This window comes from Spermophilus citellus (assembly GCF_964194105.1).
Source record: "Spermophilus citellus genome assembly, chromosome: 4".
In the NCBI taxonomy this organism is placed as follows: domain Eukaryota; kingdom Metazoa; phylum Chordata; class Mammalia; order Rodentia; family Sciuridae; genus Spermophilus; species Spermophilus citellus.
In genome coordinates, this window is record NC_138185.1 from 69,003,921 (window position 1) to 69,022,435 (window position 18,515).

At 41.4% G+C, this 18,515-nt stretch overlaps 2 protein-coding genes across 3 annotated transcripts in view; one reads left to right on the forward strand and one right to left on the reverse strand.

Annotated features, from left to right (window-relative positions):
• Positions 1 to 18,515, reverse strand: part of ZNF774 (zinc finger protein 774) — a 286,859-nt gene that overhangs the window by 226,025 nt on the left and 42,319 nt on the right. The gene's annotated exons all lie outside the window — the stretch shown is intronic.
• The window catches only part of ZNF592 (zinc finger protein 592), a 50,008-nt gene that overhangs the window by 13,558 nt on the left and 17,935 nt on the right, over positions 1 to 18,515 (forward strand). For both annotated transcript variants that reach the window (XM_081290856.1, XM_081290855.1), the window contains exon 2: positions 16,023 to 18,273. In XM_081290856.1, coding sequence (XP_081146982.1) covers positions 16,042 to 18,273 — 2,232 coding nt within the window. In that variant the 5' untranslated portion in view covers positions 16,023 to 16,041. The remainder of the gene's footprint in view (positions 1 to 16,022; positions 18,274 to 18,515) is intronic.

The following is an 18,515-nucleotide window of genomic DNA, read 5'->3' on the forward strand; positions in this document are numbered from 1 at the left end:
GGCTTTGAACTTGTGATACTCCTGTTTGGGCCTCCTGATTCACTGGGATGATAGGCATGCACCACTGTGCCTGGCTTTTGTATTTTTAAAGATTTCCTAGCCCCTCTTATATTTTGTTTCCATACAGGGTCTCAAAGTTGCTGAGCCTGGCCTCAAGCTGCATTCCTCTTGCCTCAGCCTCCTGAGCTGCTGGGATGACAGGTGTGCACTGTCACCTGGCTTTTGTACTGTTCATATTTTTGGAGATTGACTTGTTGGCATTTGTGGGAGGATAAAATGTGCATCATCCCCTCTAACTGAATAGTTTTATTGTCAGAAATTTGTCAGGGAAGAATGCTTTCCTCCTGTGAACAGGAATGAATGCATTTTGACATTCATCATAGCATTTGTTAGAAATATCTATTGAGACAATTAAATTAATTCATGTCTATAAATAAGGGGATAGTAAAATGATTTTCAGGCTGTGGACGCTAACTAAGGCTGTGTCTAAATTGGAGCCAGCATCTTTTTTTTTTTTTTTCTGTCTCAGACACCTTGTGAAGCTGAACACTGCTCCCATTTAGTAAACACTCTTAGAAAAGAGGTGGCACCTGTGTACTCCAGTGCTCCACCTCATGCTTTCAATACAGCCCTGGATGCTCTACCCTGACAACTGTTTTTTTCCAGTTAATAATTTATGATCAATCTTGTTTGATTTATGTTCCCTCCCTGCTTTCTTCTTGCCCTGTGTTATTTTGAGGCAAATCCCAGACACCATATCATTGTATCTGTAAGCATTTCACTATGTATCTTAAAAGGGGCTTTGTTTTGTTTTGTTGAGATGTGGTCTCCAGGTTGGCCTAGAATGCCTGTTTCAGTCTCCTGACTAGTTAGAACTATAGTCACATACCATTGTTAGGATAAGGGCTCCTACTAATAAATTTTTTTCTGATGATAGAAAGGCACATAGAGTTGTACCTTTGAGAAGATTATTCCCTATCATTCTCTTGAATCAACAGGGACATATGCAGAGGGCACACATGAACACATGTGAACATTAGATCTATTGCCATGTTGGGTTGTTCGGGGAAAGGCTGCCTTGGCTGGGGCCCTGATTTCCTGCAGAAAATTGACTGCCCTTAGATTGAAACAGTCTTTTTGGAGAGGCCACCCAGGTCTCTGTGAAGAGAAGAGGGAGGAAGAAGGGAATGAGGAAGAGAGTGAGAATGGGAGTAAGTCAGTAATACACCATGGAGAAAGGAATAGGGGGAGAAAGGATGAGAAAGAGAAGAGTACAGATGGTTCCCAGCTTTCTAGTTTGACTTTACAATGGTGTGAAAGTGCTGTGCATATATGCACACTTCCAGTTTTGAAATTTGGTTTGTGTCTCTGGCTGTTGATATGTGATTTGCTGGGCAGTTCCCAGTCACAATTCCTAGTCAGCTATGAGATCATGAGAATGAACCACTGATATTCTTCAGTGTATTGTGTTGTTAGACTATGAGGTTTGATGTCTTAGTTTGTTTTCTGCTTCTATAACAAAATACCACAGACTGGGTAATTTATAGACAATAGAAATTTATTTAGCTTATGGTTCTAGAGGCTGGGAAGTCCCAGGATCAAAGGGCTACATTTGGTGAAGGCCTTCTTGCTGTGTCATAACACTGATAAGAGGGTTAGTGCGCATATGTGTGAGATACAGAATCTGGCTGAATTCATTCTTTTTATCAGGGAACTCACTCCTGCCATCATGAATCCATTCCTGAGGGTGAAACCCTCATGGTCTAATAAACTCTCAGAAGCCCCACCCCTTAATGCCATTACAATGTGATTTCTTTTCTTTTTGTCTTTTTTTTTCTTTCTTTCTTTCTTTTTTTTTTTTTTGTGGGGAGGCAATACTAGTGATCAAACCCAGGGGCACTTAACCACTGAGCCACATCCTCAGCACTTTTTTATTTATTTTGAGTTAGGGCCTCGATAAGTTGCTGAGGCTGGCTTTGAACTCACAATCCTCTTGCCTTAGCCTCCTGAGCTCCTGGAGGAATGTGCCATCATACGCAGCCTAAGTGCATTTTGACTTACAATATTTTCAATTTACAATGGGTTTCTAGGGGGTATAACCCCATCATAAGCTGAGGAATATATTCATATATGAGAGGAGAGAAAGAGAGAAGAAGAAGAAGAAGTAGAAGTAGAAGTAGAAGAAGAAGAAGAAGAAGAGAAGAAGAAGAAAAGAAGAAGGAAGAAGAAGAAGAAAGGGAATGAGAAAGCAGGGCTGGGGATGTGGCTCAAGCGGTAGCGCGCTCACCTGGCATGCGTGCGGCCCGGGTTCGATCCTCAGCACCACATACCAACAAAGATGTTGTGTCCGCCAAGAACTAAAAAATAAATATTAAAAATTCTCTCTCTCTCTCCTCTCTCACTCTCTCTTAAAAAAAAAAAGCAGAAGACCTGGGAGAGAATTTCTTCATTAGCCCCTTGCTTCACCAGCTCCTAACTCATGTAGAAATCTAAAGTAACCTGAGATACCTGAAGACTAATGGCATGCTCCTTTTTTCCCCCTACAATCTTTTTCGAATCTTTGGGACTGTCATTTCCTTGTGGTAGATGAGACTAGTGGTGGCTCAGAGTCTGGCAGAATGGCCATTTTCTCTTCTCAGGAGTTGAGGTCTGATTCCCAGCAGGTCTGAGGCTGTTAGGCTTTTTGGTTAAATCTGGGAGTCCTTACTCCCAAGAGATGATGCCCACAGGATGGCGTGTGAGCAAGAAGAGTCCTGTACCTCTTTCAAGTCTCTGGGTCCTGTTCTCACAAATTGGAGTGCCCAAAATAATGATTAATCAGTTTCAAAGTAAGGAAAGGTGAAAGGAGTGAAGATTATAAATTATCCATATTTATCTAAATTCTCAGGTCTGTAAATTTTGCTGCCTATACCTAGTTTCTACTTCTCTGTTAACCTTGTAGTTGGGTATAATCCCAACCCCCTCTAGTTCTCTTTTTTTCTTCTAATATAACAACTTTATTGAGATATAATTCACATATCACACAATTTCCCCACTTTTTAGTCTGTTCACAGAATTGTATCCCCATGTCTTAAGATTCAAGACTCTGCCTTCCTCTTCCCTATGGTTCTTAGAGCTAGCTTTCCCATTCCACTGGTGTCACACTCATCAACACAGATCTCCTTATTGTGGGGGCCTTGGCCAGGAGGCATTTTCCACTGATAAAATATTTAAATCTAGCCAGGTACAATGGTGCCAGCCTGTAATGCCAGCAGTTTAGGAGGCTGAGGCAGGAGGATTGCAAGTTCAAAGCCAGCCTCAGCAACTTAGCAAGGCTCTAAGCAACTTAGCAAGAACCTGTCTCAAAATAAAAAATAAAAATGGCTGTGATGTGTTTCAGTGGTTAAGAGCCCCTGGGTTTACTCTCTAGTACCCACTCCAAAAAAAAAAAAAAATCTAATAAGCCCCTGAAGGGGCCCAGGGTACATAGAAAGGGCTACTTTTGTGTAGGTCCCTTCTCACTGGTGAGGTCCCATCAAGGTCTCAGTATTTATAAAAAATTTTAAAGGGCTGGGGGCGTAGCTCAGTGGAAAAGCATATGTTTAGCATGTGTGAAGCCCTGGGGTTAATCTCCAGTATATATGCTTGAATGCGCATTTGCGCGAGTGCGTGCACACGCAAGTTTTAAAAGCTAAACACAGTATGTTGCATATTTGTCAAACGTTTAACCTGCTTGGGAATCTGTGAGTGTCCTTGAACAATCTTAGCTCTCAATAGATGAACCTGTCAAATTCTAATGGTGGATATCTTCTAGTAAACAGAATGAAACTTATAAACAGACAGTAAAGCAGTGAACAATAATGTATGTCCAGTGGTGATTCATGCCAGGAAGAGAAACAAAGCATAGTAAAGAGCTAGAGATTGAGGGTGGGGATTGGTATCTCATGTAGGCTGGTCATGGAAAGTGCCTGATAAAGTGACATAGGATTAAAGACCTTAAGGACCTGAGGGAGTGAGCCACAGAGATCTGAGGCAAGAACCTTTCAAGCAAAGGAAATAGTGAATTCATTGGTCCTGAGGCAGGATGTGGCCAGCATGCTTGAGAAATGGTGAGGAGTCTTTGTGTGCTGGGAAACACTGGATATGAGGGAGGCTTTGGGAGACGGGCAGAAAAAAATGGCTTTTACTTGGGGGAAATGTGACAGCTTTGGAGGATTTTAAGGCAGGGTTGTCCATGATTTGATATAGGTGTATTTTTTTGTTTTTGTTTTTGTTTTGCAGTGATGGGATTGCATTCAGGGCCTCATGCATGCCAGGCAAATGCTCTACCATGAGCCACATACCCAGCTCCCTGACTTAGGTTTTCAAAGCAACGTTTTGGCTGCTTCAGAATGACTGGTTGAGGCAAGGGCAGAAGCAAGGTTACCAGTTAGCAGGCATTGGTGGGAATCCAGAAGAGATGATGATGGTGGGAGATGGTGAAAAGTGGTTAGATTTGGGTATATTTTGAAAGTAGAGTTGACAGATTTGCTTGCGGATTAGATGAAGGGTTTGAAGGAAAGAAAGGTTTTGGCCTAAGGAACCAGAAGGATGGCAGATTAGTGTTTGGAGCCTTGGTATTCTTTAGTCAGGTGAAACAGCTTGGGCTCACACACACAGGCAGGAGAAAGCGAGATGCCCCAGTATGATTAGGATAAGAGGTACCCTGGGAAATGGCTGGAGTTGGGTGGAGACCAGATCAGAATGGAGCTCCCTGTGAGACTGAGCAGTTGACCTCTATCTTGATGATGGGGATTTTGAGCAGGGACATTTTTAATCCAATGTGTGTTTCACAGCAACCATTCTGGCAGAGTGCATTGGAGGAATTAAACTGGAGCAGGGAGAAGACAACTGAAAAATGTTGTTTTGCCTGGGCCCATTGGGACAGCTATTTCCTGTACACTGCTGGGAATATTTTGGGCCATTTTTTGCTAATGGTTTTGAGCACCAGGTGTCTCATGAAATGAAACACTGGACACCGACTGACTAGGAACATCTGTGACTTGGGGCCACCTGACCTGTGAGCAGGCCTGGCTGTACTCGGGGTGGGGGAACTGTGATGTGTACATGGTGGACTTCTACTTTTCCACATTAGGAGTTAGTATATGTGTGGCTCCATTAGCACTAGGTTAATTTGCTCAGCTGTTGTGGCTTAACCGGTTCAAGGACTCAGAGGTCCTTAAAGATAGTTTAATTTTACATATTAATTCAAGACCTTCCCAAGGTCTCCATGTAATCAATTAGTGTCAGCAGAGGGAAGAGAGTTGGTTCCTGTGGTTCACAATTCCTTATTATTTTGGCTTTGTCATTCCTGGTTGGGACTTCATTCTGAATCCAGGAACATAAGACTTTTTACGGTTTTATTTGATCTGGTCAAAGTTTCACTGAGCTCCCTTCATCACCACCTGTGGAAGCAATGCCTCCCTCTGATCAGTGTTTCTGTCAGAGTCCAGGAGCAAGTTCCTTCAGGTCTTGGGAGCAGAGGCATTCTCTGGACCTTGTTTGCTCATTCTGTCTTTCCTCTTGTCCAGCCTTCGTTTCTGGTACAAAAGAAGTGCCTCTGCCTGGTACCCAACTCAACAATGCTTCCTTCTGGTCAGCTACTGCTAAGGAACAATTGCCCCTCCTTCTGCCCTTACTGTCCTGTGTGTGCGCCTCCCCATCCTTCTATTTCTGTTCTTCCATCTCTTTTTCCCTCTCCCTGTCTCCCTACTTCCTTATTCGCTGCCCCGCAGGCCCCTGGACCCTCATTGCCTCCCATAACTTGAGTTATTTATTTATTTTTTCTCTCTTGTTCTCTGGGATGCTCTTTTCTAGACAACTGAGGGCAACTTTCATTTACCCATTTAAAAATCCTTGACTCTTATAATAATTGAGCACAGGTGATGTCAGTATGTAAGCTGTAGGTAATCATGTGGGGGAACAGAATTAAGAGTTTACCCACAGGTTGAAAAACATCCACCTTCTTCTTGCCTCATCCAACAAACGTGGCAAATTAAACACACTCACACAAAACCATCCACAAAACTTAGTTTTGTTATCCCCCAGTTCATTGTTCCTAAAACCATGCTGCCTTTCACTTTCCTTTTTTTTTTTTTTTTTTTCTGATTAAACCCAGAGCTTTGCATATGCTAGGCAGGTACTCTACCACTGAGCTACATTTCTAGCCCTTTATATTTTTTATTTTGTGGCAGGATCTCACAAAATTGCTGAGATTGATCTTAGACTTGCAGTCCTCTTGCCTCAGCCTCCCAAGTTGCTAGGATTACAGGTGTGCACCATTGCACCAGGCTCTTCACTTTCCTTTTGTAAATCTGCTTCATGTTGTTTCCCTTATTAAACAGAATACACTGAATAGAGATCAGACTTTTCATAATGCTTTTGGAGTGCTTCTACCTCCTTGATGTCCTGTTACTTAACTTTTATTAATCTGCTGTTACTGAATTTAACATTGCTAAGAAAAACAGATGACCAAGTTTAATGTTATTTGAAATTTGAAGGTTTTGTTGCTTAGGGGGAAAGAAAGCTCACGGGTTTAGTACCAAGTCTTTGTTCTTAGTTCTTTTTTTCTTTTTTAAATACATTTTTATTTTTTTTTTAGTTGCAGTTAGACACAATACCTTTATTTTATTTATTTATTTTTTTTTATGTGATGTTGAGGATTGAACCCAGGGCCTTGAATGTGCTAGGTGAGTGCTCTACCGCTGAGCCACAACCCCAGCCCCATTCTTAGTTCTTTAGAGCCTTTTTTCTCTTCTTTTTTTCTTCAATATTCAAATATGTATCTATTATTGCATTTATATTTATATAAATAATAACATAATGTTTTATAACCACATATATATATTTTGCACTGCTGGGGATTGAATTTGGGCATGCTGTGTAAAAGCTTTACCACTGAACTACATCCCCAGCATGCACGTGTGTGTGTGTGTGTGTGTGTGTGTGTGTGTGTGTGTGTGTATGTGTATCTATATATATATATATAATTTTTTTTGCCCTGTAACAACTTCAGTGTATTTTCTGACTAATGGATAAACTCACTTTTTATTTGTCTACATTTTTAATTTAAAATTTTAAAATACTGCTCTTTCCTCTCTGATATTTTCAGATTTGATGAATAAACCTATTTATCAAATAAACAGAATAAAAAACAGAATAAAAGTTATAATTTCCCCTTTCCCCTAAATCCTCATGTCTTCAAAATGAAATAGTTATTTTTTTATATTTATTTTTTTAGTTGTAGTTGGATAGATACACTTATTTTATTTATTTATTTTTATGTGGTGCTAAAGATTGAACCCAGGGCCTCACTAGGTGAGCGCTCTACCACTGAGCCACACCCTCAGCCCCTAGTTATAATATTTTTAAAAACTTTTAAAGTTTTTTATTAGTGCAGTTCATTTTTTTAAATTAAAACATATTGTTACACTTTATTTATTTTTTTAAATATTTACTTTTTAGGTGTAGAGGAACACAACACAATCCCTTTATTTTTTTGTGGTGCTGAGGATCGAATCGGGTACCGCCCATGCTAGGCGAGTGTTCTACCACTGAGCCACAATCCCAGCCCCTAGTGCAGATCATTTTAACATGTTCATGAATGTATAAAACATAATTTGCTCTATTTGAAATAGTTGTAATCTTTAGGCTCTTGTTAGAAAGCTCTTCCATCTGCATGTATGTATGACTTCAAGAACTCCTTCCAACTCTGATGTCTTTATTTTTATTTTATTTTTAAAACTTTTTTTCAAGTTGTAGATGGACAGATACTTTTATTTTTTTATTTTTCTGTGGTGCTGAGGATAAAACCCAGTGCCTCATATGTGCTAGGCAAGTGCTCTACCACTGAGCTACACCACAGCCTCTGATGTGTCTTTCTTAAGGTGTGGGGAACCAAAACTGCCCAGTATGGGTAGCTGTGGACAGCGAGGTTTTGAATAAGGGCAGAATCACAAGTTTTAATTTTTTTCTGGTGTCCTTTCTGTGCCTTTTGTGATGAAACAAGCAATGTGGTGTCATAGGGAGAACAGTCTAAATTGATTTATTAATCAGTTTAGATTAGAGCCCATAATTCTAGAATTGTAATTGGAATTGCTTTCCCCTAAGTTTTCTTTCACATTTGCTTTCATTGATGGATCATTTGCCATAATTTCCCCTATTTATTCAACCTCTTAAGAACTTGTCTTTTAATTTTGCATTTTTGCTTTGGAACAACTTTAAGGCAGTGTGCAAACTTGAAAGTTTTACTTCATTGCTTTGACAAATATTTATTGAATACCTAAAGAGAGGGCTGGGGATGTGGCTCAAGCTGTAGCGCGCTCGCCTGGCATGCGTGCGGCCCGAGTTCGATCCTCAGCACCACATACCAACAAAGATGTTGTGTCCGCCAAGAACTAAAAAATAAATATTAAAAATTCTCCCCCCGCCCTCTCTCTCTCTCTCTCTCTCTCTCTCTCTCTCTCTCTCTCTCTCTCTCTCACTCTCTCTTTAAAATAAATAAATAAATAAATAAATAAATAAATAAATCTAAAGAGAAATTTAGTGATGAATGAGGCAGATAAGCCTCTTCCTTCATAAAGCTTACAGCCTAACTTTTGTTTCCCAAAGTGTTTTGAGTGTGAGACTTCCTTTGTAAAATAAGTTATTCCTGACTTCACATGTGGTAGTGGTGTTTCTAGTGGCTAATCATTGAGAACTCATGTGTGTTAAAGTTGGGTCCTGTGTTAATCAACTTTTTTTGTAACAAAATACTTGAGAGAATCAGTTTAAAAAAAGGAAAGGTTTATTTTGGCTCATGATTTCAGAGGGTCCAGTTCATAATCAGGGCCCTATTTCTGTTTTGGGCCTGTGGCATGGCAACATATGGTGGGGAACACATGGTGGAGAAACCTGCCTGCTTCATGACAACTGGGAATTAAAAAGAGAGAGAGAAGAGGGACTGGGATCCAAACATTCCCTTCAAGTTCACACCTCTGTGACCTAATTTTCTTCTAAGTCCTATCTCCTAAAAGTTTTACTACCTCCTAATAGAACTATGAAATGACAACTAAATCTTTAATACGAGCCTTTGGGGGACATTCAAGACCCAAACTGTAGTTGATCACATTATAGGTTGATATCTATCATTCTAGGTAAGCTCTAGTCGAGAACTGGTCAATGGGTTGAAAATGCCCCTGTTCATAATTCCCTATAAAACACAATCACATAGTCACACACAAACAACATACATTCACTCAAGTTCTATGGAATTCATTTTTTTTTATAGTTTTTGTTTTTGGTACCAGGGATTGAATCAAAGGGCGCTTAACCACTGAGTAACACATCCTTACCACTTATTTATTAATTTTAAAGAAAATTTTGAGATAGGGCCTCAATAGGTTGCTTATAGTCTCGCTAAATTGCTGAGGCTGGCTTTGAACCGTGATCCTCCTGCCTCAGCCTCCCAAGCTGCTGGGATTACAGGTGTGCACTACCATGACCAGCTGGTTTTGGTAGAATTTTGACAAGTAAAATCTACAGAAATTCTCACTACTAGTTCTGCCAGAATCATATAAAATCATATTGTTTTTATCTCCTTGAAGAATTCTAATAGGCTGATTAGACCTGACAAGGCCCTTCCAGAGTTAAGATGCTCCTTCCTCCCACCCAGTTGATATGTTTACTTAAGTATTGCATAAAGTTTCTTGGATAAGTTAGTAGACCCTATAACAAACAATGGAAATTTGTTATTCACTATTAAAAAATTTATAGATCTTCCCTGGATTGGAAACTTATCCTAAGAAGAGGGTGTAGTGTTAGTCTGTCAGTCTTGGAGTTGTTCTCTATCTCCCAGGGGGTTGTACATACTGTTGGATAGTTCAGTTCCACTATCAAGGGAGCTTGGGTGAAATTTGCTCTCATCCTAGGCCAAAGAGAACCAGTGATCTTGCCTTGCCTGTTGACCAGGCCACTCTAAATCAGTGAGCTCACTAGGCCTGGATCTAGTTTGTTCAGATGCTTCAGGGTGAACCTCTGCCAAATGCTCTGCATGGTGGACCATGGTTCCTAGGCTGTTATTTGCACACATGACTTTGGGCCCTGGGTGACTATCCCCAAGCAAGGTAGGTAGCTGCTTGCTCTTCCCAATTTTGCTTGTTGCTTTCAACAGTTTGCAGACACTGGTGTATGCTGAAGCTTTTTAAAATGTCTTTTATTTTAAGTTACTCCATTGATTTTCTAGCTAGCATTTCCCTACCAAGTCATGCCTAATGTATTTTTTTTAAACTTTCTTTTTCATGGTTGTGGATGGACAGAATGCCTTTATTTTATTTGTTTATTTTTATGTGGTGCTGAGGATTAAACCCAGTGCCTCACACATGATAGGCAAGCACTCTGACACTGAGCTACAGCCCCAACGCCCCAAATGTGTTTTAAGAATTTTTTATTTAAAAAAAATATAGTAAAGTATAAAATTAAGAAAAAGAATTAAAAAAATATGGGCTGGGGATATGGCTCAAGCGGTAGCGCGCTCGCCTGGCATGCGTGCAGCCCGGGTTCGATCCTCAGCACCACATACCAACAAAGATGTTGTGTCCGCCGAGAACTAAAAAATAAATATTAAAAAAAAATTCATTCTCTCTCTCTCTCTCTCTCTCTCTCTCTCTCTCCCCCCTCTAACTCTCTCTTTAAAAAAAAAATATATATATATATATATAGTTTAGAGTCATGTATAGGACCTTTTCAAATTTTTTGGCCTGCCTATTTTCCTCTTCTTTTTGTATATTAAAAAATAAACTAATAAAATTTTATAAGTAATAGAATCTGAAATAAATTTGAATAAGTTGAAAATGAAGATAAATGAAAGAAAATAGTTTCATCATCTGGAGATACCTTTGGGAGTATTATTACCTTTTTTTACAAAAATGTATACTTTAAAATTTTTGTTTTAAGTAAATGTTATATGCTGCAGTATCATTTTTCTCATTTTATATCAGGAGCATTGTTGTTGTTGTTGTTGTTTTTGTTGTTGTTGTTATTATTATTATTATGATGATGATTTGTACTGGGTATTGAACCCAGGGTGCTTAACCACTGAGCCACAACCCCAGCCCTTTTTTATTTTTTATTTTTGGGACAAGGTCTAGCTAAACTGCTTAGGGCCTTGCTAAATTGTTGGGGCTGGCTTTGAACTTGTGATCCTTCTGCTTCAGCCTCCTAGATTGCTGGGATTTAGGGTATATGCCTCTGTGTCTGGCCCAAGAGCAGTCTATAGCCTTAAATATTTATCTGTGATGTTATCAATACTGATGCCTAGTATTTAATTGTATTGATGTTAATATATTTACATATAATTATAAATAGTACTGTAATTTCTTGAATGTATTCTTATATTCTTATTATTGGATTTTTAGGTTGTGTGTCATTTTTTGTTATAAATTCTGTAATTGTCTTTGTCATAAGCATCTGTATTTCCTTAGGATATATTTCTGGAAGTAGAATTATTGGACTTTCTGTGTCCACTATTAAATTGTCCTTTAGACAAGTTATATTAATTTATACTACTTACAAATTTTATACTTCTTATTTTTTAAAAATATTTTTTTTTAGTTGTAGTTGGACACAATACCTTTATTTTATTTATTTTTATGTGGTGCTGAGGATCGAACCCAGCGTCTCGCACGTGCTCTCCTGCCGAGCCACAATCCTAGCCCCTATACTTCTTATTTTGCCAAATCTCTGCCAACTTTTTAAAATATTGTTCAATTAAAAAAAAAACTGGTCAATTTTATAAGCCAAAAGTAGTTTCTTATTACTTTAGTTTGTGTTTCTCCAATTTATTATGAGGTTGTAACTTTTATAAAAAATATATATTATTTGTCCACTTGTGTTTCATTTAAAAATAGCCTGCTCATCACCTTAACTGAGTTGCTTATTTTGTACTTTTGCTTTGTAAGTTTTTTTAACATATTAAGATATTAGTGATTGTGACTGTTTCTTTTCTTTTTTTTTTTAACATTTTTTTTAGTTGTAGATGGACACAATATCTTTATTTATTTTTATGTGGTGCTGAGGATCAAACCCAGGGCCTCACATGTGCACGGCAGGTGCCCTACCACTGAGCCCCAGCCCCAGGCCCTGTTTCTTTTCTTTTCTTTCTTTTTTTTCCCTGATACTGAAGATTTGAGGATTGAACTGAGGGGTGTTCTACCACCGAGCTACATCTGTAAAAATACAGATGTGTGTATTTTTATTTTGTGTCTTGCTAATTTGCTCAGGCTGACCTCAAACTTGCAATCCTCCTACCTCAGCTTCCCAAATTGCTGGGATTACATGTGTGTGCTACCATGCCTGGCATTGGTTGTCTTTTTCTTTACAGTTTCTTCTTTGCGTTTTTTTTTTTTTGTGCTGGGGATCGAACTCAGGGTCTTGTGCTTGCAAGGCAAGCACTCTACCAACTAAGCTATACCCCAGCCCTCTTCTTTGCTTTTATAACAGAATACATTTTCTTTAATTTCTATTTTCTACTTATAAACAATATGATGCTCACTTTAGAGCAAGGTTCAAAGAAATATGAACTTTTAGGTATGGTGAGTCTCTTAGTCACTGTTACTAATTGCTGCTGTTATGGTGTTCCTTACCAAAGCTAAATAGAAAACAGGATGTGGTCTTTGGCTTTTAAAGACATCAGCTTTGGTATTTAAAATCCTTATGGAGGTTTTTCCAGCCGCTGATATTGAGCTGCCATACCATTTACTAGCTCTGATTTTCTAGTAAAAGATACTTTAACCTCTGACTGTTTTCAGCTATCCCTGAATGTCTCTGAAAGGAGTACATCACATTCTTCTGATGTAATATCTCTCTGCGTCAAGCCCCTGAAACTTTCTGTTAGATGACAACTGGCTCCCAACTAATCCTTCTCTCTCCACCAACTATTCCCCATCCTCTCTCACATGCTCTTACCATCTCTTTGAAGGACCAATCTATTCTGCCCTTCAAGAGAGAGAGAGGAGAGAGGAGAGAGGAGAGGAGAGGAGAGGAGAGGGAGAGGGAGAGGGAGAGAGAGAGAGAGAGAGATGAGGAAGGGTGTGGAGAGGAGAAAGGAATAAGAGCATAAATACCAAGAGGTGTCTCTTCATAGTTATGATCACCCTGTATAATAGTCACTTGGCATTGGGATGTCAGTGCTTTCAGTGATATTCAGTATTTTCCCTTTGTTTATGGACTCTAGGAGGTAATTGTTTGTTCTATTATAAAATGTATCTCAGGGCTGGGAGTGTGGCTCAATGGTAAAGTGTTTGCCAAGCATGTGGGAAGCCCTGGGTTCCATGCTCAGCCCTGCAAAACAACAAAAATTCATTTTAGTCAGATGTCCTGCCAACTCATGTTTAGATAATTGGTATTTCACTTTATGATTACCTACCCTAATTAAGTGTCTTCCCAGTGGGGAGGGATCTATATTTCATTTTCTGTGGGAACATTTACAGGCAAATGTGTTTTTTTTGGGGTGGGGTAGAAACCAAATCTGCAAACCTGATCGTCCCATGGGGAGGTAAGAGATATATTCTGCCATGCCACCTGCTCTTCTTGTGGTTTAAGTGTTCTTTTTTTTTTTTTTTTAAGAGAGAGTGAGAGAGGAGAGAGAGAGAGAGAGAGAGAGAGAGAGAATTTTTTTTAATATTTATTTTTTAGTTCTCGGTGGACACAACATCTTTGTTGGTATGTGGTACTGAGGATCAAACCCGGGCCGTACGCATGCCAGGCGAGCGCGCTACCGCTTGAGCCGCATCCCCAGCCCAGTCTAAGTGTTCTTTATTTTCCCTTTTAGAAATTGTAAAAGTAGTTGGATATGGTGGTATGCACCTATAATCCCAGGTACTTGGGAGGTTGGGGCAGGAGGATCACAAGTTTGAGGCCAGACTTCTCAAAATACATTTGTTTAACAAAAGGGCTGGGGATGTAGCTCAGTGGTAGAATTCCCCTGGGTTCAATCCTCAGTGCCACCAATAGGGTGGTGGGAATTATAAAGCAGTCTATTAACCCCCCAAAAAGTTTTGAAAACATAACCTAGCAGTAATCTTACCACCCTGCATTTTTCTTTTAATCATGGCTTAGATACATATTTAGTTTACATTGTTATCATTGTCTACATATATAATCTATCATATATATATTTTGTATTTATTTATTTATTTATTTCTTACTTATTTATTTTGGTGCTGGGGATTGAACCCATAGCTTTGTGCGTGCTAGGCAAGACAGGGTCTCACTGTTGCCCAGGCTGGTCTCAAATTCCTGAACCCAATTGATCCTCCTGCCTGAGCTTCCTGAGTTCTGTAACTTTAAGTACATGCTGCCACACCTGGCTTTTTTGTGCTATTTTAGCATAATTTTGTGTATAGCCTTTGGGAATTTTTGTTCTTAGGATAAATTTCTGGAAGTGGGATTCCTGGACTTAAGACTTTGCCACTTTCCTGGTACTGTGTAGTGACCATGCTGCTTTGTCACAGTGTTGTGTCCATCTGCTTCCACAATGGTTTTTAGCATCAACACAGTGTAAGAAATATGCGAGTCAGAAAGGCCTTGGGATGTTGAAACAGAAATTAAGATTTAAGGGCTGAATAAGGGAGATGATGGTTTTCTTCTTTTCTCCAGCAGGTTTGAGCCAGCCAGTTTCATCTTTCATCTAAATGTGAACATTACAGTAACTTCTCATATGGAAGGACTCTTGTGGGGTTTTTGTTGTTTGTTTATTTTGGTATTGGCAACTGAACTCAGGGACTGTCCAACACTGAGTTACATCCTCAGTCTTTTTTTAATTTTTGATTTTGAGACAAGATTTCACTAAGTTACTGAGGCTGGCTTGAATTTGTGATCCTCCTACCTCAGACTCCTAATTTGTTGGGATTATAGACGTGCAGCATCAGCCTTGCTGGAAGGCCTCTTCTTAGGGCCTTGGTTTCTTTTGTCACAATGTTTCTGTAGTTCTATTTCCCTAGACTAAGAAGGAAACAGGTGTATTAAGTCAAACTAGAATTGTTATTCTGTTTTTTGTATATTAAGTTAAAATAGAATTTAGTTTTCCCCAAAACAGTCACCTGCTCAGTTTGATAACTATGTGGTGCCTTGAGTCACTCTGTTTCTCAGGCTTAATGCTCCATTCAACCAATAACAATTTTAGGGTAAAAAAAAATTAAGGAATCAGCCAAGTATGATGGCACACATCTGAAATTCCAGTGATTTGGAAGGCTGATGCAGGAGGATCATAAGATCAAGGCCAGCCTCAGCAACTTATCAAGACCCTGTCTTGAAATCAAAAATAATAGAAAGAACAGGGGGTGTAGCTCAATAGTAAGAGCAAAATCCTCAGTACCACAAAAACAAAACAACCACCAACCAACCAAATAAACCAAAATAAGGGATCAAGCACATTTGCTGAATAGAGAAGAAACTACCAAGGAGGCGTACAAGGTCAAATCTCATATATGAATCAGAAGTTTTCTCAAGGAAGGAAGTGTTGAACAATGCTTTTAAAAAGGGGGGAGGGGCTGAGCTTTTGGCTTTTGGCTAGTGTACATGACCATGGTGTTAGGAATGTGGTAGGAGTCTACCTTCTTCTTTTTTTTTTTTTTTTTTTTTAGGAAATCTTTTATTTGTTTGTTTTATGTGGTGCTGCGGATCGAACCCAGAGCCTCATATGCGCAAGGCAAGCACTCTGCCACTGAGCTACAACCCCAACCCGTCTACCTTCTTTTTTGGCCATGCAACTAGCCAGTTAATTTCTAGGTATTGAGGTTTAAAGTCTTCCAGATAGGCTTGTCATTACATATAAACTCTTTTAACCCCTCTGCTCCCTTCTAGAATTTCATCTCAGATTTGTGACTTTCTATCACAGAACATGGGGTTCTGCTTTGGAATTCCAGCTGTTTGTGTGTGTTAGTGTGACAGGTGTCCAGTGAAGATGATGCAGGACAGTCCAGTGAGGCCCTGGTGTTCACTGACTCTGTTCTCTGTTTCTGTCATAGCCCTTGCCAGCATCCAGCCATGGGGGATATGAAAACCCCAGATTTTGATGACCTTCTGGCTGCCTTCGACATCCCAGACCCTACCAGCCTTGATGCCAAGGAGGCCATCCAGGCTCCCAGTGAGGAGAATGAGAGTCCCCTCAAGCCATCAGGCATGTGTATAGATGAGAGTGTGTCCTTGTCTCACTCAGGATCAGCTCCAGATGTGCCGGTCGTGAGTGTCATTGTCAAGAACACCAGCCGCCAGGAGTCATTTGAAGCAGAGAAAGACCACATTGCTCCCAGCCTCCTCCACAATGGATTCCGGGGCTCAGACCTGCCTCCAGACCCCCACAACTGTGGAAAATTTGATGCTACTTTCATGAATGGAGACAGTTCTCGGAGTTTCCCTGGGAAGCTGGAGCCTCCCAAGTCAGAGCCATTACCCACCTTCAACCAGTTCAGTCCAATTTCCAGCCCAGAACCTGAGGATCCCATCAAAGATAATGGGTTTGGGATAAAGCCTAAACATTCTGACAGTTATTTCCCACCCACTCCTGGGTGCGGGGCTGTGGGGGGTCCAGTCCTGGAAGCTTTGGCCAAGTTTCCAGTCCCAGAGCTGCACATGTTTGATCACTTTTGTAAGAAAGAACCGAAGCCAGAACCCCTGTCTCTAGAGAGCCACGAGGAGCGTGAGCGAGTTGGGCCGAAGGTAGAGCCTCACGAGGAGCTGGATTCCAGTCAATTCTTTGGAGAAGCTCTGGGTTTCAATAGTCACCCTAGCAACAGTATCGGAGAGCCTAAGAAACTTGTCCCAGATCTTGGTACCCGCTCATCAGTCCCCCCTAGGCAGCGTCTTAAGCCCGCTCATTCCAAATTGTCCTCTTGTGTTGCAGCCTTGGTGGCCCTGCAAGCAAAAAGGGTGGCTAGTGTTACCAAGGAGGATCAGTCTGGCCACACAAAGGATCCCTCTGGGCCCACTAAAGAGGGTTCTAAAGGCAGCCCCAAAATGCCCAAGTCACCAAAGAGTCCCCGGAGCCCTCTGGAGGCCACTAGAAAAAGTATCAAGCCATCAGACAGCCCTCGGAGCATTTGCAGTGACAGCAGTAGCAAAGGCTCCCCTTCAGTGGCTGCCAGCTCCCCACCAGCAATTCCCAAAGTTAGAATCAAAACCATTAAAACATCATCAGGGGAGATCAAACGGACAGTTACCAGGATTTTGCCAGACCCTGATGATCCAAGTAAGTCCCCTATCGGGTCACCTGTAGGGAGTGCCATTGCTGAGGCCCCAAGCGAGGTGCCAGGGGATGAGGGTACAGCTGTGCCTGTAGAGGAGCACTTTCCTGAGGTAGGCATAAATTCAGGGAGTCCCCAGAGTGACAAGAAAGAAGATGAAAGCATGACAAAGGCTGTTGACTCTACATCTCCCTGCTGTAGCTCTGGGCCCCGGGTCCCAAAGGGGGCTGCCTCCAGCTCACAGGTGGGCAGGAAGCAACAGAGCGCAGCACTGCAGGCATCAACCCTGGCCCCTGCCAATCTTCTGCCCAAAGCCGTGCACCTGGCCAACCTGAACCTGGTCCCCCACAGTGTTGCTGCATCTGTGACGGCCAAGTCCTCAGCCCAGAGACGGAACCAGCCTCAGCTTACACAAATGTCGGTGCCCCTGGTCCACCAGGTGAAAAAGGCTGCCCCTCTGATTGTGGAGGTCTTCAATAAGGTCCTCCACAGTTCCAACCCTGTGCCCCTCTACGCGCCAAATCTCAGCCCACCTGCAGACAGCAGGATCCACGTGCCGGCCAGTGGGTACTGCTGCCTGGAGTGTGGAGACGCATTTGCCTTAGAGAAGAGTCTAAGCCAGCACTATGGCCGGCGGAGTGTCCACATTGAGGTGCTGTGCACACTGTGCTCCAAGACACTGCTCTTCTTCAACAAGTGCAGCCTGCTCCGTCATGCCCGTGACCACAAGAGCAAGGGGCTCGTCATGCAGTGTTCTCAGCTGCTTGTGAAACCCATCTCTGCGGACCAGATGTTCGTGTCGGCTCCTGCAAACTCCACGGCACCAGCAACCCCAGCCCCTTCCTCCTCCCCCAAACATGGCCCCACTTTGGGCAGTACCAGCCCCAGCCCCCCACCTCCAGCCTTTCCTCTTTACCCAGACCCTGTGAGGCTCATCCGGTATGGAACCAAATGTCCTGAATGTCACAAGCAGATGAGGGACTACATGGTCCTGGCTGCACATTTCCAGAGGACAACAGAGGAAACCGAGGGGCTGGTAAGCACAGACCTGCACTGTGATGTGTGTCAGGCCCCTGGCTTACATGGGTTCTGATTGAGCATGGAGAGGAAAGCTCATTGATGCAGGAGCAGATGTCTTAGAAGAGGACATCTGGCTTAATGGTTAGTGGCCCACCTGAATAAATAATGCTTTGTGTTTAGTGGGAAAGATGTCCTACCCATAACTAAAGGAGACCATGAATATTTAGCAAATGTGTTTATGGACGTGCCCCATGTCCT